This window comes from Chenopodium quinoa, unplaced genomic scaffold, assembly GCF_001683475.1.
Source record: "Chenopodium quinoa cultivar QQ74 unplaced genomic scaffold, ASM168347v1, whole genome shotgun sequence".
NCBI classification, from domain to species: domain Eukaryota; kingdom Viridiplantae; phylum Streptophyta; class Magnoliopsida; order Caryophyllales; family Amaranthaceae; genus Chenopodium; species Chenopodium quinoa.
Window position 1 is genome coordinate 3,566,445 of NW_018744092.1, and position 24,197 is coordinate 3,590,641.

The following is a 24,197-nucleotide window of genomic DNA, read 5'->3' on the forward strand; positions in this document are numbered from 1 at the left end:
TCCGTCTAGGGGCAAGTACATCTGGTATACCGCATGATCTATGCACTTAGCGGAGTTGATGAAATATATATATATATATATATATATATATATATATATATATATATATGTTTGTGTGTGTGTGTGTGTGTGCAAGGAAAACCGAACCAATGGCCGGCTGTTTCATATAACATCGACCCCGTGGTCGGCCAAAAGAAATTGTTAACCGATTTTACAATCGGTGATAAAGAGAAAAATTGTTAATCAAACCCGACTCCTCAGTCGGTAAAGATACATATATACTCGGCACGTAGGCCAGAAAAGTAATTATCAAGCCATTCGGCCAAAGAAAAGATTTAGATTTGATCTGGAGGGGAGGACTCTTTTACATTCTCATCCGGCTTTTCACCAACATCAGCCAGATGATCTTCATCATGCTCGAAGTCCTCATTCTCAGCCATGTCTTCATCATCATCAGCTCCGCCCTTTTTTTCCGTCTACAGCCGCTCCTCCTCAAGCTCTTCAGTGGCTTGCTCAAAACAATATTCCCAGACGAAGTAATCATCGTCAAGATGCAAAGCCTTCGAAGCCATTCTCATCCGGATGGCACAGTTGGCTTTGTTCTCCTCGACCAGCTGCCTTTTTTCCTCCTCGACCCTGGCTTAGAACTTCTTCCTCAGCTGCTCCTCCTGGTTGGCGAGTTTTCTTTACAAATTCTCGTTTGGCGGCGGAGGCTGTCTGTTTCCCTAATGAAATCCTCATGCTTGTTGACCTGCAGGTAGGGGTGTTTAAAAAAACCCGACCCGATTGTCTCGTCCCGATTTCCCGATGACCCGCAAAAAACCCGATGGGAAATTGACAAATTTTTCTGTTTTTTTCGAGTCGGGTACCCGTCCCGCTAAAATAGCATTTTCGTGGGCCGAGACATGGGACAAACTTTGCTACTATTGGGTACCCGGATACCCGTTTAAAAAATAAAAAAAGGAAATTTGGAGAATTCAACTTTCCCGGATAGTATACCCATTACCCACCCTATCTTCTTTTCTTATCCTCATTCTCTTCCCCTTCTTACTCTCTTTCTCTCTCCTTCTCATTTCTAACCTTCTCACGCTCTCCTAGTCTCCTCTCCTCTTTCTCGTTCCTCTTTCTCTCCTCTCCTCCCTTCTTTCTCTTTCCTCTGTTCTTCTCACGCCTCTTTCTTTCTCATGGTCAAAACGAAGGTTGTAGTTTTAAAATTCGCAAAATTTGGTCAAAACGAAGGTTTTAATGGTCAAATTTGACCATGAAAACTCTAGATCTCGAATTTGACCGTTTTAAACCAAATTTGAGGAGAAATTCAAGGCCATTTTCGGTTTAAAGGGTATGCTTTCTTGTTTTTATTTTCTTTTATTTTTTTAAATATTGAATTTTTAATAAATCCATTTATATGATATGATTTCTGGTAATTTTCATGCTAGTTTTGGTAAATTTGATTATTTTTGGTTAAATTCTGGTGGTGGTGGTTTCGGTTTGGTGTGGGTGGGGTTTGGTTGGGTTGGTTTCGATTATTGGTTGTGGGTTAGGGCTATCGGTGGTGTTGGGTTGTCGGTTCGTTATGGTTTTGGGGTTTCGGTGGTGGATCTGGGTAAACTCGAGTACAAACTTACGAGTAAAAAAATAAGCTACTCGTATCTGTAATTTGGCAGGTTAATTTGATAGCATTATCTAGTATTATAAAAAAAAATTACGTAGTATTATCTAGTATTATTGATCTACTAATTTCAATCCGGGTACCCGTGTCCCGTCCCGCATAATTCGGGTACCCGAATTATTCGGGACGGGACACGGGCCGACTTATCAACTACTCAAAGATCCGGGTACCCGGATTTTCAGGTACCTAGACCTGAACACCCCTACCGGTAGGTTGACCTCCGCCTAAGAATGCAGGATATCATGAGTCAGTGCTTAATTTTTACATATGTCTAACATGGCTTGATCTAAAGCAGAGGCGACCCTTTCTTTGGCACTCTTTACCTCTTTCTATTTGTCTGAGAATGGCTTCTTGAGCCCATTCACACGTAGCATGGCCTGCATCCGGCAAAGAAGATCATCTATACAGACGACATGAGAGGGGTTGAAATATTTTCTAACTTAAAAACAGGTTACCTCAGCTAGCAGCGCCAAGATGGCATCAAAGTTGAGGGTGCCAACCCCCCTCACAGAATCCCACTCCTCAGTAGAGACGGCCTTCAGCATGTTCTTAGCGAACTACTGTATATCCGGCCTTTGAGTAGCATCTGCACATTCAACACTTGGTGAGAAGTTGACATAAGCTCGGCCTATAGACCGGGTGTCTTCAGAGCTGTTGGGCTGCTGCTGATAAGACTTCACCCTAGTAGGGTAAGGTAATGGGTTGAAGGCATTGATACCTGGGAGCTCAACCTTCAAGTCCTTGGGACGCCTGTCTTTGCGTCCGCCTTCGACAGGCTCGCCTGTTGCTGCTGAGCCAACAGTAGCGGCGAGTGGCTTGCCACTCTTTGACGCCCGAGGGGCGTCTGGTTTTTTAAGGGCTCCAAGAGAAGCAAGTGACTTGCCGGCAGTGGAGGGGTGAGAATCATCCCCAGTCTTGGCAGCAGATGGATTATTCTACGCCACAGATTTCCTCGATTTAGAGGGCATCTGATCCTCCTCTGTAAATAGACGCTTCAGTGGCTTGTCGCCAAAGGCATGCGGCCTCGTTGATCCCTCCTGAAAATCAAGATAAGCTGTCAAATTCAAGACAATAAGGTTCGCCTGACTGTGACAATTGTAGAATACTTACATGTTCTAGCTGATCTTTTTTGAAGATCTGGTTTTTCTGTCGGATCATTTAGCGATAGGCGGTAGCAGAGCTTGCGGGTTTCTTACTCGGAGATAGCTACGACATTGATTCTTCTGCAAAAAAGGCCGGATGAGCGTCAGTAAGAAATAACAAAAGGAATTTTATATATATATATATATATATATATATATATATATATATATATATATATATATATATATATATATATATATATATATATATATATATATATATAGGCGGTATCATCCGGCCAGCTACCTTTTGTTTCTTCTGTGCTAAGACCACAGGCAGCTAAATAAAAGGGGTCCCTAAGCCACTCGAACCTATGGATGTAACTATGGGGAATTATCTCCCTTTCATTCCCTCCCTCTAAGGTTTTGGTGGAAACCTTGAATAAGCCAGACATGGGTGAAATAGGGGGTGAATTCTTTTTGAGCAGAGGAAGAATCTTCCCCTTGTCCTCTTTCAGGAGAGGCGGCTTCCTCCTCAGAGACTCTAAGCTTTCTATCTCCTCGTGAGATACAGGCAACTCAGTTCTATCTTCGGAACCGCCTGAAACAACATTCGACTGGGATAATCCTTGTTCAGAGCCGGATGCACTGTCATCAGCCCCATCATCTGACTCGTTCAGAATGGAGTCATTCAGCGTGCTTGGAGTGTCAGGTGGGTGATCAAAAACCTCATCTCTTGGCACCCTAATAGCGTCGCCACCTTCCTCATCATCTATGGGGCCCTGGGCCGTCTTTTTAGATCTGACCATAGTGTCCTGCACAGACACAGAGACGGTCGGATTCGGGGATATTTGAAGAGGGGAGTCCAAGTGGGTGCAGGCGGCACTCCTAGTCTTAGATTTAGCCGTCCTTGGTGACCGGCTGATAGCTACCCAAGGTCGTGTCGTGTGTGTTTGTGAAACCATTTTGAAAAACAAGGAATAACAAACACATATGGAAAATTAAAGAACAAGAAAGAGATGGAGCAGGCGGTTACCTTGTATTGAAGGTACTGAAGGAACCTCTTGGGATGTCTGTAATGCAGGCGGATCGAACTCAAGCGGCAATAAACAAATTCTCACAAAAGTCAAAGATTCTATGTCTGAAAATTTCTCGTGAATGTGCGAAAATGAGGGGATAAAAACAAATATATAAAGGGGTAAAAATCTCAGGGGCAACCCTGACATTTACTCTAGAAGGTAAACAGTAAAAATTATGTTCACCCATGCATGTGTGACACTTGTCACAGGCGTCACGTGGCACGCCACATCACCCCTGTGAGGGGCAAATGATTTGGGTATTTTTTACCCCGCCACGTGGACCAACCAGGGCTAGACACGTGGCAGGTAGATACTCCATATGGAATTGGCGACCTTCAAGGCCCAATCCCCAAGATAGCCCAAAAACGGCGTAACTCATCAGTCCTATGTTTTCGCAACCTAGGACATAGGCACAAATTCCAATGACCCTATAAATAAGGAGATTTACCCCACTTTGGGAAAAACATTCAATGATTGAAAACAGTGAATTCTCTTGAAAATAGAGAAAAACATCTGATCTCGGAATCCGAGAAGATCTCACTTTACTTTCCGCACCTTTTTACATTTTCCGTACACGTTCTAACTTGATCGTCGGAGGCGGAACTCCACCCAACTGGAGTCTCCGTTGTTTTGCAGGTATAGGCGCCCGTAGTCCAGACTTAGTGACGTAACTCTCCCGAGGGACACAGAAAATTCCGAAACATATAACACTATTGATAATTTACCTTATCGGATTAAATTGTCCTAATCAAAATGAGCCTTCTTCAAAAACATCAATATGTGCTCCAAAACTTCATGTTTTTTTTTGAAAGAGAATGAAAACTTCATGTTTGAATCCAAAAGGTTTGAGTGTAAAGAGAATCACACTCACATAATTAAATTAGTTAAGTGTACGTAATAACTTTTCATATTTTTCAAATTAGGCAGGTAGTTAAGGAAAATACCGATTTTAGTCTTTTGGATTACTAAGTTTCTACTTTTGAGCTTGTGTGGAACAAACCTCCACGTGTCTTCTCTTTAGAGTGTTCTTCACTATCTTCTGGATGACAACTTCAGTTGACCCCACTTCTTCTCCAATCACAGAGGAGATTCTTACGAATCTTCCAGTTTTTTTTTTTTTTTTTTTTCTCTCTCCTCAAAATTTCATTTCTAGGTTGCCAAAAAAACCATAAAACTCAAGTAAAGAACAAATTTTTTTTCAATATTTTCTAACAAATTTTTTTTGAAAAAAAAAAAAAACCAGAAAGATATGAAAGCATTAAATTATGGGTTTGAGCTGGTTGATCTTCAAACTTCATGGCAATCAGTAAATCAAACCCAGAAATCAACTTTTTCTTACTTAAACAATGCTAACTTTCTATCCCCTGTCTCTTCGGCATTTCGTCGAACAGGTGGTGGGCGTAAAGGAATTGCTCCGTCTAGATCCGCCGTATCATCCAGCCGGTCGCCGGAGATCCGACGGCCGGCAGACAGGCTGTTTCCCGGAAATTTGTTAACCCCAAATTCCCTTGTTCTAACTCCAACAACAACAAATTCTAATTTTAGTAATCATAGAGTGGAAGAATCAGCTTCAGAGCTGGAGTTGTTTCTTGAATTGGTTCCTTTTAGGATGAGAAACTTCTTGTCTTGTCATGATGAGATTGGGGATTTGATTGAAATTGTTCTTGATTTTGGAAGGAAACCTTTGGCGCGGTTTCCTTCTGGTGATTGGGTCATTTCTCAGGATCCTGTCAAGCTCGAGGATTTGCAGCATGCTATTTCTAAGGTAGTAGTTTGATTGAATTTTATGCATATAGTTTTGTAGTTGGTTAATTTCCAATTCTGTAAAATGTGATTGTCTTATTGGTTAGCATGAAGTGAGTGTTTGATCTGTTTGTTGATAAAATGATGAAAGAAGAGCTTCTTCCAAATGATCTTTACATGAGGTGCGACTCATCCGAACAAATCGGTTGAAGTTAAATGTTAGATTATTAAGGTATTCTACTCGTATATTGAACTTGAAGAAGGAATTTTATGGAATATGATTCCACCAAGGATGTATGGTTATGTTCTATTAATGTGTTTGAAACTTTGCTGTTATTGGTATGTCTTTCTGTGATAACAGCTAGATTTTAAAGCTTTTAATTTCTCAGGGTGTTTGGTGTGGTGGAAAGTGGTGGAATTTAGATTGTTTTTTATATGAATTAGCTGCATTGTTCAGGTGGGTGATTTTTCGGATGACAATCGATCAGGAATTGATCGTTCACTGCATCGTATAAGTGCCATTCGGAATCGTAAGATGCAAATAATTGGGCTTACTTGTCGGGTGGGTAGAGCGGTTTCTGGGAGTGCAGAGATCATCCATGATTTGATTGAGGGGGGAGGATCTATTTTGGTTATAGGACCGCCTGGAGTTGGCAAAACCACCTTGATCAGGTAGATCCTTTAAAATGTTTCTATGTTTAGTAGCTTGTTATCAAAATTACCCATTGTTCAATACAAGCATCATTTTTTTGACATAAAAGCTCAGAAACTTTAAAGGCTTTCTCTGCTTTGCTTTTCTTGGGTGGTCAGTATTATACCTTCCTGCTATGTGTAGTCATGTGAATGCATTTTCTATGCCTAAATAAAGTGAGGAAAAGGAAAATGTAAAATTTACTTATTTGCAAATAAAATGGTTGACTGCATTATAGTCATCAAATTACTTCCTGTAAAAAAATAAACCCAGAAGAAATGAAAATTAAGTTGATTTTCTTCCAGAGAAATTGCAAGAATGCTAGCAGATGAGCACAATAAACGAGTGGTAATTGTGGACACATCGAATGAAATTGGAGGTGATGGTGATGTTCCACATTCAGGTATTGGTCGTGCAAGGAGGATGCAAGTTCCTAATGTCGATATGCAGCATAACGTGAGTATTACACATTGCTTCACTGTAAAGTTAATAAACAAGAGTTTATCGATGTAACTTTTAATCTTAGTCTCTAATTTCCTCTCTTAATAAAATCACGTAGGTGATGATTGAGGCTGTTGAAAATCACATGCCTGAGACAATAATAATTGACGAAATCGGAACAGAGCTTGAAGCTTTGGCTGCCAGTACCATTGCTCAAAGGGGAGTTCAACTTGTTGGGACTGCTCACGGCATGACCATAGATAATATAATGAAAAATCCTTCTCTTCAGCTGCTGGTTGGTGGTATAGAGGTGCATCACTAAAATTCTTAACCCTATTGCTTTGCATTTCATGGTCGTAAATTTTAATGAACAATAACTGATGTTTGGTTGCTTTTGAATTTGGTAGAGTGTTACCTTGGGTGATGAAGAAGCAAGGCGAAGAAAAGTGCAGAAGACAGTTCTTGAGAGAAAGGGACCTCCCACATTTACATGTGCTGTTGAAATGATTTCTAGAACTGAATGTCGTGTCCATCACAGATTAGATGCAACAGTCGATGCTATACTTGCTGGTATCATATATAAATTTATTAAAATAGGTTAACATCAAAGTCTTTGCTTCAGGAGTTGAGGTGCTTACCTATGTTTATTCTTGATGTAACAGGAAAATCCCCTCTATTTGAAATCCGTCACATGGAACCTGAGGTGAAAAGCTCTGATAATTTGGCCAAGGTTCCTGAAAAGCAGCAGCAAGAAGAATCTGAGTTCATTAAGCCTGCTAAGAGAAGCGCTGAAATAGAGTCTGAAAATGAAGACATGGCTGTACCTCATCTTTCCAAGAGGAGAAACACCAAAAGTCCAAGAAAGAACAGCTTACCGATTTTTGTGTACACTTATAAGGTAAGATGAATGGAATATTTATATGCCAATCTGCTTTGCACTATGGATTCCTTTGGCAAACTGAACAAATGCATTAGTATTTCAGTGGGATTATCATTCAGGAAAGGAAATGAGAATATCCTGTTCCACAACATGCTTTTTGTTCATGCAAATTTATTTACATTAGCTACCAAAGAATTGATCAACATGTCACAAATAATGTTTGATGGACAAATCTGGCAAAATTTAAGATAGCAATTGAAGTAAATGTGGGTTCTGAGTCTTTTGACCATAATCATGATATCTATCTGAGTATGATGGCGAAGATGCCATTATTGCCTGTATATTTTAGAGGGAAAATATGTTAAGTCACCCTACTTGCATCAATTTATGTGCTTTAGATATTGGAAGCTGATTTACTACAAGTAGCAGAAGTAATGGGGCTTGAGGAGGTAATTGATGCTACAGATGATATTGGAATAGCGCATGCAATCTTAGCCTCTAGTTCAGAGATGAAGCAAAATCCATGGATCCGCGGTGTTGCTAAATTTCACCAAGTTCCTATCTTTGTTATCAAGGTAATTTTCTGATTTGACCAATAAATATCTTAAAAGTTGTGCTACAACAATTATCTCTTAACTTCTCATCATGACACTGCAGTCAAATACCATGGCACAAATGGTAAAGGCAATTCGCATGATTCTTGGGATGGAAGCTTTTGGCCCAATGTCAAAGCTTCCTTCAAAAGATGTGCTTGACATTGAAATCGAAGATGATGCACCTGAACGGAAACCTTCGTTAGAAGAGCTTGATGCTTTAGAGGTAACGACATTCCATTCAAATTCATTTCTCAATTGTTAGCTGGTGATGAATGTGGACTTCAACTTGATAGTGCAACAAATGAGTCTCGGAGGAGGAGGATGTGCCGATGTGGTAGTTTTGTACTTTGGCAGTACTAGTATGTTCAAGAATTCAATCTTTCCAGAAAATAGTTTTCAGTATCTTCACCTATCAGTATCAGGACAAAGTAATAGTACTGGGATATGCTGAAAGTCATGAAACCCCCTTGTTATAGACCAATTATTACTCAAATGACTTCTGTTTTGATTGAACTTCCTACCAAAGTAGGTTTTTTTAACCTTTTGATTGAATCGATTCGAGGATGCTTTAAGTAGTTGGGTCATTTCATTTGCATATTTCATCAATGTTTTTGCCCCGGTATATGCATGACTGTGGCATTTAATGCTTCGAGTTCTAGGCATTTCTAATCGACTTTACTAACCTTTGATTTTGTCAATAGGAAGTTCGACTTGCGATTGAATATATTGTGATTCCGGGTGGGGAGGCAGTAGAACTTCTTCCTCGGCGTTCAGATATAATTGCCCGGCAACTTAAGCTTGTGGAAAGTTACCAGCTGGCTGCAGAGAACTCAGGTACAGAACAGAACCCTCGATTACAAATTCTTCCGATTAAATCAAAGAAGACAACTTCCTCAAAACATGCCAAACATGGTTCATCAATTGATGATGAAATAACCTCTGTATCACTAAAGGGTGGCAAAGTAGGTACCCCAGTTGCGCGGTTGCCCCTCCTGCCTGAATAGAAAATATTTACACTCCTGTAGGACAATACCTGTATTATTATGTATCCTGTACAGTGTAAATATGAATAATCACTCTTGTATCTTTCCATATTAGTTCATTATCAGTAAAATTGTAATTATTTTATCCATAAACTATTGTTGTGAATGTGTATACTGTCTTGTCAAGAAGGACCAGAACCACCCGCAGAAACTTGTGATCCTTGCACCACCAATCGCCTGTTCCCTGCATTTAATATATTTCACACAGCAGTTTCTTTTCATCGCGCATGTATCTTCAGACATGGCACTATCAAGCATTAATCTGTAAATCTGTTGTACTTCCATTGAGAACTTTTAAGGACAGGCCGACAGGGAATGGGCAAAATAACCACTCTGATAATCTTAATTGATTGATCTATCACTATTACGATTGCTATATCAGTAGGCTACATGATTTTGAGGAATTGAGGCTCCATTAAACTACATATTGGTTGTCGGGGACTCGGGGTAACATTTGGGTTAGCTGGTGACCAAGTTCAAATAATATACGATGTACATCAATAAAAGAAAATTAAGAGACAGTCCTTTGTAATAACGAAGTACTCGTATATGTTTTAAAATTTTTTTGGAGGCTAAAGGGGTGCAAATTTTCCTTAACCTCTTCAAAATCTTTTCATATTGCATGATCATCCCCGGGTCTTAAAAATAATGCGCCCGTTGTGGTTCTATACTTCGTAATGCAGTTTAATATCCCCTTCATATCTAGCTAATTAAGTGCAACATTTACTTAAAAAGGTCATATTCGAATAAATATATCACTTATTTTAGAGTGATTTCCATAAAAAAATGCTAATAAAGACCATAATTCCGTAAAATGCGTCCTATTTTTACCAAATTCCCAGCATTTGTAATTATGAAATAAATTTTTTTTGCTCAATTCAAAACAAAACCGCTAATTGAATTAGCAGTTTATGTAAACCGCTAACTGAATTAGCAGATTTGTATAACATAGGAACAAGATGATAGGAGGATTTAGGTGGAAGACTTTAACCGCTAATTGAATTAATGGTTTTATTCTTTTCAAGTTAAAAAAAAAAAACGACTTATTTAGCTGATATGGACGGTATGTAGGGAATTTTGTGAAAATATGGCGTAATTGTGGAATTGTTATCATTTTAAGCATTATCTACGGAAATTGCTCCGCTTCTTTATATAGAAATATCTCTCTATATTTTATTTTTCTTTCCTCCCACTAACCCTACTTTATTTTTTTTAATCATTTCTCTCTCTTTCATGGTCCCTACACATACTCTCATCATTATTTGTTTTAATAATAAAGTATTCTCCAACTCATCTTTTATCTATATACAAAGTATTTAATTCTCAACTTCATCCACTCACACATTAAAATACTCCATTTATTTCATTTGGATAAAACTTTGTACACAACCTAATAATGCACTTAAATAGATAGGAATGGAGTATGAAGTAAGCAACATTCACATAAGACGTACAAATGATACACTAGATTTGATCTGATATAAACTACACTATAGTGTATAGAACACCGCCGTAATTTAAGCGCCGCATTTATGACTTTGGTATATAGGTTCCGCCTAACCAAACGTTTCCTTTCCTTCCACAAACCCACTACTTCTTAAATAAGATATATGCTATCTTCTTATCAACAAAATCCATTTTCTTCTTACTTTGCAGTTTCGGTGTCAAAATACTAGGACCGTGACACTAAGCCTGGTACTCTCCCAAAGGCTCATTCGGTATATTGTGTACAAGGCACACAAGGCTTTTAGAGTTGAAAACTTGTCACCTGTAAAGTCTAACCTTAGAGAGGAGAAATAATAAACATCCCTAGCAGTTTGAAAGTAGAATAGGGCGTGCATAAGGATTTACCACAATCTTACATTGATACTAGACACTCTTACATTAAATAAAAACACAAAAATCGTAAACATAATTGATTTCATACTCTAAATCCAACTTGACAAATTAGGGTGAAAGAGATAATAAATGACTTGTTAATTACTGATCATTATGGTGTTTCAAGAATGTTACTTGTTTCCGAAATTTGTTGATATTAAAGAAGTGAATCTATCCATATTTATAAGTGATTCAAATTAAATCAACATGGAACAGATTATATAAAAGTTATTGATAAATTAACAAATTACGTGAAATTACGTACATATATATTATATTGGGAAATCCTACATGGTCATATATCTAGTGGCACTAAACTTCTGCAAAAGCAAAACTCTATTTAATGCACTAATATAACTTAAATCGGGCTAAGTTCAGTATTATGGCTAACTTATTAACTCTAAAATGTGATACTGCTAACCTACCCTCTAATTAATTCGTTCCCTCCTATTTCATCAAACGGTGACTTAAAACCCTTCCATCAGCCATATGAATATCGGGGCATTGATGATTAGAAATGACTGTTCATCTTCTCTGAATAATTTCTTAGTCTAGATGTTACCAGGCTTGCTGGGTTTGAATATTTTTTATAATTGGAGAATAGAGTTTAGTTTTGGGAATTTCTACGAAATTGGGGGTTTGTGATTAAAAATTGATTTGCTACACATCTTTGAGGTAATATTTTAAAGCTTTTTACATTAAATAATGGATTTTGTTGATATACTCTATTTTTGTACATGCTAAACTAGAAGTATAATTCTTATTATTGATTATGCTTTTAATAGGTCTAAGGAATTAGTTGTAGATATACTTATATATTTCAATTTATGTATGTTTAGTTTGATTGGTGCAGAATGGATTCAATTTTGGTTAGAGGATGTGACTTTTCCTTAACCCCTTCAAAATCTTTCCATATTAAAAATGCGTCATTGTAGTTATATAATTCATAGTATAGTTTAAAACTAATTGATTGTTGGTGCAGTGGTGATTGGGACTGCATTTGGAGAACTGCGTGTTCGATTCCCCGCAACAACAATTGGGAGGGGATTGGAACCTAACCACCCAAAACTGAGCCCCAAATCCGGATTAACCTAAAGGGTGAATTGGGTGGAACACCAAAAAAAATAGTATAGTTTACAAAAAATCGTATTTGGATAAGTGTATCACTTTCTTATAATGAAATATCTCTCAATATTTTATTATTTCTCTTTCCTCCCACTAACCCCAGTTGTTATTTCTTTTATCATTTCTTAAGAATTTATAACTAATACTAAAGTAGCAACCGTTAACATCATTCTATTTTAAAATTAGACACATGTCATGTTGTGATGAAAAATTTTCCCTCCAAAACTATAAATGATATCATCATTTTGTGATTTTATTTTATTTTATTAAAATTTTGGTCAGCTACATTATTATTACTATAAAAAAGGTATATTCTCTCTAACAATAATAATTCAATTTTTCTTCCTCAAGTACCCTTTTCATCATTCAATTTTTCTATGAGCTCTATTTTTTTTATAAAAAAAATAAATAAATAAATAATTGATGTTTTATTTGTTTTGGGAATATTTTTATTTTTAGTTTTGGTATGAAAAAATAAACAAATTTCGAAAATTTTACAAGTATTTGATCAAATCGTGCTATCGCACGAAATTAATCTAGTATACTAATAAAGTATTCTCCCACTCATCTCTACATACTTCATATTCAATCCCCAACTTCACCCACTCACATATTAAACTATTCACTCGATTTCATTTGTATGAAACTTTGTACACAACTTTGAAATGCACTTAAATAGATACGGAGGGAGTACGAAATAAGCAATATTTACCACCACAACCCAAGACGTGCAAATGATACACTAGATTTGATCTGATATAAACCACAGTACACTAAAAAGTATAGAACACCATAGTAAGTGCATTTATGACTTTGGTATTCACTATTCAAGTTCGCCTAATTAAATGGTTCCTTTCCTTCCACAAACCCACCACTTATTACAAAAAAGGCATTTGCTATCCGCTTATCAGATCAACAGGGTCTATTTTCTTCTTATTTCACAGATCCGGTGTCAAAACACTCTAACCGTGACTCTAAGCCTGGTAGTCCCCAAAGCTTCATACAGTATATATATCGAAGTTGCACACCGTTAAAAATTATTGAAAATAACCTATGTAAACACAATTTAAGGGAATTCTACCAGCATTAAACACCATTTAAGGTCAAATTTTCAGCTTTCCTACAAATTTAATGACTAAACATCAAGTTACAATTGGGAATATCACATGTTTTGTAAGAAAACCACTATGGCACTATGCCAAATGCCACCAATCTCGTACTAAGAAAATTACCAAACCAGAAAATGTATAGAATGATCAAATACATCCACTATAACATTCATTTTCCTAGCTAAGATTCACTGTGTTTCTTGAAGAAATCAATGAGAAGATCATAAACGATTTCCTTAGCATTCATAGCCAGGACATAATCAGCATGCGCGTAGTCTTCAATAAACTGAAGGAACAGCTTGTCTTTTTCATGATTTTTGAGTTTATCCAGCAGGAACTTAACATCGTCAACATCAGCAAGCTCGTCCCTTCCTCCGTGAGCTATGAACATTGGGAGGTTGTTGGAAATGTTTGTCAGGTCATATTCCGGAGGCTTAGTCTGCCCGTAGTGTTCCATGTTCTTACCTGGGTCTAGATAGTCATATCTTGCTATTGTTCCGTCCCTTGCCACTGTTAGCATATTCATAGACAAGGATTACTATCTTATCCTAGATTGATCGACAAAGCTCTGAGATTACAGGTCAAATCAGTATAAACTCGTCTGAAACTCAAGTTAAGTTCAAGTTTTGTGTCAACTGTCAAGCAAACTAGCCTAAGAACAACTTCAGCTTGGTCATATTACCCTGTCGTATAATGAATGCAATAAAGTTTATCAATAAGCACATACTCTGGGAAAAATGGATCATGTTTTTGGTGGCTGTCGGCTGAGGTTCATGCTGCAGGAATGTAGAAACCGTTGATGTGCTCAGGCAACAGTTTACACCTACATCATCCAAAATTTGTGTTAGTGCTTATCATGCTTTGAAAACCGATTAGCTCATGAATAAATTGCATGCTTAATACCAGTAAAAGACGTCAAAAAGTCAGTGCAGTCAATTCCCTGCTTCCTGCATATATCTGTTAGAAGCTTCTTTACTGCCTGTCTGCTCAATCAGAAGCAGAATAGAAAATACTTCAATAATATTTAAAACACGAGGATGATTAGACGATGTGTGTTAAATTATCCTACACAATGAAGTCATGAGGAGGTTTACAAAGTTACAGAATATGTCGATATTTCTAGTTGCTACATGCTAGCTAACATAACACCTAACAATATGGAATGTAATTCAGAGTGCCAAAAATAGGGAATTGAGAAAATTCAGAGCTAATCTGAAGCTCAGTACAGCAGAGAAGAAATGGCATTCTCACCCACGTGGTACGAATTCATGTAGTCCAGACCAGTACATTAACTGTGGCCAAGGAAAAATAATTATCAGTAAAGTATTGGTATATAACTGAGACAAAAGGAAAAGTAAAGGATATATGTCTTCACTTCAGTAACGAAGTTTTCAGCAGCATCTTTAGCAAGTGGGGAAGTCATTCGACTTAGATAAGCAATTGGACATAGCAAGCCGGCTGATTTCACCATGTTCAGCAACTTCTGCTGGGAAAAGGCAGTCAGGGCTATCAATGTTCCCTGCAACCACACTCAAACTACTTAAGTACTCGTAATACTCCTGAGAGCTCTAAGGAAACTGGGAAGAAGGAATTGCGATCAACAGTAGAGCAGTACAATTCAGTATTTTTACCTGTGAATGCCCAACATAATGCAGCTTCTGTTTACCAGAATGATCATATACATATTGGACCATTGCTGGAAGATCATATGCCATCAGCTCATCCCATGACCAATCCCAATATGCCTACATAAGGTTTCTACGATTTCTACCATTAAAAAATTAGAGCCAGGGGAGGAGGGTTGAATGTTAACCATACATATATGAGACGGAAAGATTGTATATTTTTGTCAATAGGAAGAAGAGATTACCGAGTCACTAGAGCTTAATGTCATATGACCGAGGCTATATTTGGTGCCACGAGAGTTTGCAACCCAAACATCAAAATCATTATCTGCTAAAATGAATGCTAAGGATTGGTCTGGAGGGTTAAGTAGCCATGTGATTCCATCCTAAATCCAAATGATAAAGTTATTTCTGAAAGTAATAAATAAGGCCACAGAAAGAACAAAAGCAGAACATAAACCCTGCTGTTAAAGAAGTCTGAGCAGGCGAAAATGCATGTGGTCTTTTCACTAACCATATTTTAGTGAAAAGACTACAAGCATACTGGGATATGTAATTATAATTGTAAACCATATTCAAACTTCTGTTGAACGCATTAGTTCACTAACCACAGAAAATTCAAGCTAACTAATGCAATCAACAAACACAATCACAAGAATGGCAGGAGGAATTGAATGCAGAAGATATTGAATGCAGAAGAGATAGCTGCCCCCTCTATCCAAAATAAGTCGTCACATTATCCCAAACTTTTTTTATTTAGGATATTTCATGAGAAAATTCATCATAATGGTTGATTTATTTGTTTAAGTAGTGTTGGCATACTGGGATATGTAATTATAAACCATCATATTGAGAAATGTGATATTTTCCGGATTTTTGAAAATAATTTGAGTATTAACATCAGACATGGGGCTTATTTCACTAACCATCAAAACTCCATGCTGCAAAAGCACTGGTGGCCTGTTGCCTCTAGTTGTGTAATTAGTCAAGCCGGTTGGAATTCTTTGCAAGCTGAGAATATAACCATCTTTTGTTGTCACCTAAATCACTCCAACAACATTATTAATGATCTAAGATCAATGAAAAGCATAAAGGAAAAAAGAAAACAGTTTAATCCACGAACAAAGAGTATGCATATTAACTGTGTGCTCCTCGCAGATATAGCCCCGTGACTCCACCAGCAATTTACAGATGCCCTCATCAGAAGATGGTGCAAACGCTAGAAGTCGACCATGAGTCTCGTTGGAAATTAGCCTTGTTCTAACTCCGATTATTTGTTGAAAGAAGAAGAATACTAAGGCTAGTGAGCTTAGAATGCCAGTCATTTTATTAAAATGTAATGAACATTACCATTAATTTCGTTCACTTCTGAAAGAACCAACATATATTCTTGTATTTCTGCTGGTAAGAAAGATAAAAACTGTATATCAAGAGAATCCAGCATGTGATACATAAAACAATAAAGACTTTTGTCTGTAAGTGAAATGGTGGACCAAGTTTCTTAACCAAATAAAAGCACACAGTATAAGAGAAGTTTGGACTTCACTCCCGCCACTTTATTCTCTTACTGATACATGTTTCACATAAAGTTTGCTGATAAATAATGAAAAATACAATTATACTAACTCCAGAAAGTGTTGCCCAACACCAACACAAACTTGAACAGAAGACGGCTGAAATTTAGGTGTCGAACGTTCTTCATCTGAAACCCGGAAAAAATAATAGGAAAATGGTTTGACAGAAAAGTTACCTGTATCATGTCCTATTTTACCTGACTAAGCTACCATTTCAAGGGCTTAGTCCATTTTTGTACAGTGAACACCCCAACCTACTAGACATCTACATGAATAATTAACCTAACAATCATGACCGATATCCTCGTCACAACATCCTTCAAGAGAGAGGTTCCAAAATCAATGAAAAAATGAATAATTGATTTCATAATGTTACAAAACCTTTGAACTCACTTGTGAAGATGACTTGACTTTACTAGAGTATTTATGAAAAGTTACTACTAGTAAATGGAAAAACTCCCAAAAAATCTCAACACACACGCAACTTAAAGGCCAAAATGGGGCTGCGGGAATAAAAAAACAAGATGAAGATGTGGAAACAAAGAGCAAAGATAGGTACAAAAATATTGATATATGCATTATTTGTTAATGAGATTACAAATTTTGTATAGGCAACATGAACTCCCATGTAATTGATACCTACGTTTACGTACAATTCTTAGCATGAGTTTGGTACTTCTATACTAGGAGCTGCTCTGTCTTTTGATTCTTTTTGTGATGCTTCCGAACTTTTGACTGAACTTTTGGATGGTTTGTTTCTAAGTAATGGTATTCTAATGGACTGGAGATTTGGCTTTTTTAAGAAATGCAATTTCCATCTTCTGGGTTTGACATGTCCTAGCATCTTCATCTGTTCCCTCCGGAATTTCCTAGTTGTGTACCATCTCCCACCTCTCCATCCCAAGGCATAACTGCATCAACAAAAGAATCATAAGAAACCTGCAATAGATAATAAGAAAAGCTAATTTACACTAATAATTTGACTATAAACATACAAAAATGACGGTTGAAATATACAAAATATAAATATCTACACATGAATTGATGTGGGAGAGATGAGGAAGCAGTAAGCATACTGCAGGTTGGAGCTTCTAAAGGGACTAACAAAATACTTAAATGATAAATAAATAAAAATTAAAAAAATAATAAATAAAAACCTCAACCGTAAAATCTTTAGCATTATTGACTTTTTGAAGGGAAATATCAAAGTAATTCTAATTGGATAGACCTACAAGGCTCAAAAGCCACACATCTCCTTAAAGAGGCTAGCGTACAAATTAAAAGACAATTGAGGGCCTAGTTGAATATCATCACTTGTCTCTCGACCTGTCCCCACTCTTTCCCCCCAGGTATGCTCCAACCTCACATATGATATATTAAAGCAGCCTTGAGCATATCATAAGCAGTTAGGCCAGCAATGCAGACAGCAGTCATTGCTACTATCTCACCTGAGTCTTTCCTTTCACAGAGGCTTCCCCATGGATATCAACACAGTAATCACGGAATGACAGGATAATGTTATGGCCTAAACATCTATGATATGTGCAACGCTACTCCAAAAAATATATGTGAGGCTGGAGCTTATAACTGGAGGGAAGCGTGGGGACTGGTCCAGGGAGATTCTACTAGACAGTTATATTATACTGAATAGACGTTGATAGGTGCTTATATTGTTGCAATTTTCAAATATACTTTGGGTTCTGGTGATCTCATCATTGAATATAAGTAGACGGAACAGTTGCTGAATCATATTTCTGTTCATAGTCCCACATTTCAGCTTGTCTATTCATAGATTTAAAATTTTGTCATTAAAGCATCTACATGTTATTCTGCTTTTCATGTATATGTGATGGAGATCTTGAGAGCATGTACGCAATTTGTGGCAGTGATAATAAATACGCAGTGGTAAGGAAGTAGGTTTCATCCAGATTGTTTATATGCAGCTTAAAGAAGCCATAATTCACAGCTTCAAACACCGAGAACTTAGAAGGCAAGTGCAATATAGTAGAATATCCTAAAAGATATTTGATTTGAGGGAATTGGGGAATAATTAGGAGATAAGAACAATATTTCAGTCAAGGACTACAGCTTAAAGATGTATGAATGGTGTTTTAATTTCTTAACCACTGGAGACTAGAAATGTCCTAATTTCTCTCAAAGGCCAAAAAATAAAACATCTCTTGCAAAGAATTATAATTTTCATGAAATGGTTTCAAACTCGGAAGTGAAGAAGCCTCCGTTTGTATTATAAACTTTTAAGATATAACAGAATCTTCCATGAACCCTCATTTTACCTACTAAACTACAAGCCCTCACTCCTTCCACATTTGTGTCACCAACTCTCTAAGTATGAATTCTTTGGGGGCACGGGGCTATTGGTGTGCATATGCATACATGTCAGTATGAGCAACAGAATAAAAGACAATAAGAAATAACGGAACAAAAACCGCAGCAATATTTCCAAATTATTACCAAAACAATGATTTAAAATAAATAACTACTGACTACTGCACCAATGAAGGCATAAGAGAATGTACCCAATAACTAGAGTTGTCCCAGCAGTGGCAGCACAAGTCACAGTGCTATAACTTCCTGAACCTACAATCTTCTTAATTTCTTCTCGTTCAAATTGGTAGGTGCTTTTCATCTGCCACAAGGACATCGAATAGTCTTACTATTAGACAAAAAATGTAGCGTACGAGTAGGATATACTCCACATCATATATAGCACAAGTAGTATCATAGAGTTGTTCAGCCGACAAATTTCTATTGCTAACAAACAGGAAACCCTTTTTTCTTTTAGTTTTGATACCTTTTGTTCTTGGAGTTTACTGATTGAGACAAAACACAATTCACACCTTTTCAGGAGCTTCATTAGATTTTAGCAAAGAGAAGGGGGGGACGGGGGTTATCAATTCGTGTACATTAAGATTTATTATAGTATATTTGTCCAAAAGACTATTTAAGTAATTGTTCATTAGAAGACAGAGTAAAATCTAAAACAGCCTCAATAATACAAGGAAAAGGAAGGACAATATCAACAAAACAATATCTCCAGTGAAGCTTGTAAAGATCCATGTCAACTCACCTAAATTAAAGAGCAAAATGATGTCTTTCTCTTTACGAAACATAAAAAAAGATAAAACCTATAAAGTGCTCAAACAATTATTCTCGGTATAATTTGCCGTTTGCCATACTTTTTGAAAGACAGAGTCAAAATGATGCACACAGCATAACAGAGCCTTTTAACTACAATGAATATTTCATTTGAAGTTCGATATATGGACATATTGACAATAGAACACATCATCATCTTTCATAAATTTTCTAGGTGCATGATGTTTTCTTTGAAGTCAACTACAAATAAAATTACATACCGCTTGTTCAATTGAATCAAGTCTTCTATCAACTCTTGTATCATGAACATGACGAAAAGTGTATCCTGCACCATCACAACAGAATTCCAGGTAAAAACACTTCGTATGCCTCAAAGAACGAAAAAGAATTTTTAATTTTTTTGTGATGATTGAAATAATATATGAAATATTAATAGGTTAAATAATTTCTAAGAAAAACTAGCTACAAATTACACCAGCAACTTAGCAAGATCACAATAAGACCCAAAAAGTCCTTGTGGCATTTACAGATTTACGTCATTTACCCATAGAACGCCAATAATGTAGCTTGTATATGAAAGAAAAACGACCCCTCCCCCCACCCCCCCCCCCCCCAACCCCCACCCTGCTCCTGTCATCTTATACAAACATGGAAATTTCATTTCAGCCGAAGGCAACAAATTACAGCCAAAATAGCACATAATCTTAATGTCTCTTCTCCTTATTTCGCCTCAGGGCCACATAAATTCTTTGTAAGTTCTCCATAACCTCTATTGACACAACCAGCACTTCACAATAAGCTCTCACCCCAAACACCATAGAGATGCTTCCGAAATAATTATTCCATTTCATAGCACAACAGCACAAGAATAGATGTAAAACATCCTCACAACTAACCATCTACACGGGTAAAGGACAACATATTCTAAGAGTGTGACAGAGAGTAATCAAAGAAGAGAACTCCCTAATGCATACACAAGAAGGCCAAGTTACCATTCTCGACTAAGAGGCTGAACCAGTACCTTCGTGATGTAAAGTATCTGACAAAACAAACTGACAAGCAAGATATTATATCCAAAAAAAAGTTCCATAGAGCTTAAGGATCTTCTATCCTTCACATATGAAAGACTACTATGGCAGGGCGCTATTTCAGCGAATCAGCTTACATGACCTCTAGGTCAACACTTAGAGGACTTCGCCTATATCTTGCAGCAGAATCATTGATGTGTAAAACCATAGGATAGCAACATCAAGACTGTTTACAACAAGACTAAACCAGCTCTTAAGGAATTTAAACTTTTACTCCAATTACCACAAGAATAAGATAACCCTAAGGGCTGAGATATTTATGTATCTCACATTCTAGCCTAAGATTCAAATAAGTGATTACCCAATAGAGAATCCAAGCTTAATAGATAATGATATCAGAAGGATAGCAACCTATTTAAAGCTATTATCTAGAAACAATTCAAATAAAAATATAGACTCGAAAGCTGAAAATAGGAAACTCAATCATCTAAGGTAAACATTCCTTCTTGTTCTGCATATTTGAATTCATGATATGTTTCTGCATAGCTAATTTGGAATATAATAGTCAGTGGAAACAGGTTAAATAAAAAGACATAAGCAATGAAGCACAAACAAGACGACGAATACTCAAAACCCACTCGAAGCTACATGCTCGAATCGTTATAAGAGTACTGTCAAGATGATATGTACTTCTCATTTATCAACATTGTAGAATTCAAGTGTTTGAATTGTTCTAGAGAATTCTTAACCTTTTCCCAGTTCCAAATGATGCCACAAACAAATTTGTGTGATTAACTAAACACTATAGCAATTTACAGTCATTTATGCAATCATCCTCCCTAATTTTTTTTTCCTCAGAAATCCTCAAAACTTATTACAGACATAAAAATATCAAATAAATTAAAATTAAAATTAAAATTAAAAATTAAAGAAAATTTGCAATTGCAAAAGTTACTCACCAAGCCAAGCAGTACCAACTGATGCTATAGAAGTACCAACTGTAAACACCACCTTGTGCCTCTCAAATGTATCCTAAAAACCCATCAAAAAAAATATAAATAAATATAAATAAAATTAACAAAATCGAAATACCCAATTGAAAATTAATGATTAATTAATGGGGAATGAAAAAAAAAAACCTTAGTAGAAAAATAGGTGTCTTGAACAGCAGACACAGTATTTGAAGCTCGTTTCTTTAACTCCGGCATACCAACCGACCTCCAAATTGAGGATTTTAAAGTTCGAAGTCTCTGCAATTTCTGCATTTACCTTTTTAAGATCAACACCAGAAATTTGAAGAGAGAAAAGAGAAGGGAATCGAAGGATGGAAGACTACTCCTCCAAAAACAACGAAGCTCCTGAATAACATGGGTAACACCCGTTTTGTTATGAATGGACGAAACTATCCTCACATATTCTTCTGTTTTTCACCACTCTAACTCACTCTAACAAGTAACGAGCAATTATTGTTCGGAATATATAACTATGTTTAATCTTATGTATAAAGCACAAACTCGAGCATATTATGATGTGAATAGTGTAAAATTAAATATAGAGAGTGTGGTATGAGTATATGAGGGAGTCGAGTTTTAGGAATAGTGTGTGGACAACTGGACATAGTTGTTGAATTTGTTTGAACATATTTATTTGATATAAATTATTCAACATATATAAGACAAAATCGGTGTACTAATGCTTAATAATTCTTACTCTACATTATTTCTAATTTTAGCTTCTAATTTAATTCCAAATTTTTGATGGTAAGTAACATTTCACATGAAGTAACTTCCTATTTATTGTCAAAATTTCCAATATTCTTAGTCTTGCTATGTTTTAATGAACCTTCCTATTTATGTACATTTTAAGAATTTGGTTAAGTTATTTAGACATAAGGATTTATGCATTTCATGTGAATTGTGAATTGTGAATGACTAAAAATAGGTAATTAATGTCCCATGGTATGTGGGAACTCAAAAATCTTAGAAAGTTGTAATTCCATGTCTACTAAACAAGGTATCAAAACATTTCCTAATTCCTAGGATATATATATATATATATATATATATATATATATATATATATATATATATATATATATATATTTAAAAATAAAAAAAATTAAAAAATTAAAAATAAAAAAGAAGAAGAGATAGTAATCAAAAAAATTCTTAGAAAGTTGTAATTCCAGGTCTTGGCATTTGTGGCAAATAAGTCCCAAGATTTAAGTCTCATGTGCAAATTAACTCCCTTACTATTAATTATTGCAAATTAAACTTATATCTTTTGTAATATGTCCAATCAACACCTATAGACGTTTTTCCGGCCACATCTAACCTGTAATTTTTAATTCAACCGGATTACAATTATATGTTTTCAACTTTATCGGAATACAACTATATATTTACCACTATACAATACAACTCTTATACATTTGAACTACGAAGAATTTATATACTTAGCACATACATGTAAACTTCATTATAAAAAGAACATCATTGAATACAAATCAATTTATATTGACATAAAATAAAAATTTGCAAGAGTAGCCACGCAGCAGTCGCAGTATCATTATAGTCTAAGATCTCCATCCTCTAAATTTGTGTAAGATGAATACCTCATAATTACAGTAACACAATTGGGTTTCTTCCCCTCTTCTTTAATCTCTCTGTCTACTACTTGATTTATTCTTCTATTAAACATTAATTTGAGCTTGTTTTAAATGGTGTGAGATTGAGAAGACCATAAGGTTGATGGAATATTTTATTTTAAAGAAGTAGATGGATTATTTCTAGTAGCATACAGCAATATTAGATAGTTCCTGAGCCATGCTCAGTTTTTAAAATTAATGGTAATTGAAATTTAAATATAGTATCTAAAAAATGTAATTCAAAAATCCATTTTAACAATAAATAATTAAATGATAAAGTTCTTAGGCAAATTAATACTTCTACAAAATCTTTAAAAAATAAAAAAATAAAAAAATGTAGAGTTAGGTCCTATTCTTTTGAGCTTCTGGACAGGGCAGAGCAGAGCAAAGCAAATTTATTGCTAATTAAAATGATGGTTGTTTCCCCTCAAAAATAAGTCTACTTTGATATGTAGAGACATAATAATCTATTTGTGTATTATTTATTTATTGCTAATTAAAATGATGGTTGTTTTCCGGTGGAATTTGTTCATTTAGATTAAATAACTATTACCAGTAATTAAATTGCACAATTTTCAAAGTAGTGGGTATAATTTGCTGCAAATAATAGTAAGGGGACTAATTTGCACATAGTACTTAAGTCTTGGGGCTCATTTGCCGCATATTCCGTGTTGAAAATAGATCTTCTCTTTGGGGAAGAGAATTGGCTCGTCTACTTTTGCTTCCAAGAGGTAATTATAGTAGTCTCATAGGCTTGTTAATGTTTTTAGGCCTTAATAGTGTAATTGAACTTTTAGTTACATCGGACCAAAACCGATAGTACATCTTGACCCCCAAACAGGAATTAGACGAAAGAGATAATACATGAGC

The 24,197-nt window shown here is 36.1% G+C and overlaps 3 protein-coding genes across 3 annotated transcripts; 1 reads left to right on the plus strand and 2 right to left on the minus strand.

Annotated features, from left to right (window-relative positions):
• Positions 1–4,977: 4,977 nt before the first annotated feature.
• On the plus strand, positions 4,978–9,330 carry LOC110691897 (uncharacterized protein ycf45-like). The gene is made up of 9 exons (XM_021868869.1): positions 4,978–5,595; positions 6,031–6,245; positions 6,570–6,720; positions 6,824–7,015; positions 7,113–7,275; positions 7,368–7,603; positions 7,984–8,160; positions 8,243–8,404; positions 8,883–9,330. The coding sequence occupies exons 1-9, from the start codon at positions 5,080–5,082 to the stop codon at positions 9,183–9,185; spliced, it is 2,115 nt and encodes a 704-aa protein (XP_021724561.1). The 5' UTR covers positions 4,978–5,079; the 3' UTR covers positions 9,186–9,330.
• Positions 9,331–13,394: 4,064 nt separating this feature from the next.
• Positions 13,395–16,767, minus strand: LOC110691898 (triacylglycerol lipase 2-like). The gene is made up of 9 exons (XM_021868870.1): positions 16,104–16,767; positions 15,888–16,001; positions 15,207–15,347; positions 14,968–15,081; positions 14,712–14,855; positions 14,588–14,628; positions 14,240–14,319; positions 14,064–14,159; positions 13,395–13,846 (listed from the first exon to the last, which is right to left on the minus strand). The coding sequence occupies exons 1-9, from the start codon at positions 16,284–16,286 to the stop codon at positions 13,518–13,520; spliced, it is 1,242 nt and encodes a 413-aa protein (XP_021724562.1). The 5' UTR covers positions 16,287–16,767; the 3' UTR covers positions 13,395–13,517.
• Positions 16,768–17,087: 320 nt separating this feature from the next.
• Positions 17,088–22,098, minus strand: LOC110691899. Its single transcript, XM_021868871.1, has 5 exons — positions 21,820–22,098; positions 21,640–21,712; positions 19,913–19,977; positions 19,073–19,182; positions 17,088–17,446 (listed from the first exon to the last, which is right to left on the minus strand). The coding sequence occupies exons 1-5, from the start codon at positions 21,943–21,945 to the stop codon at positions 17,194–17,196; spliced, it is 627 nt and encodes a 208-aa protein (XP_021724563.1). The 5' UTR covers positions 21,946–22,098; the 3' UTR covers positions 17,088–17,193.
• Between the last annotated feature and the right edge of the window lie 2,099 nt (positions 22,099–24,197).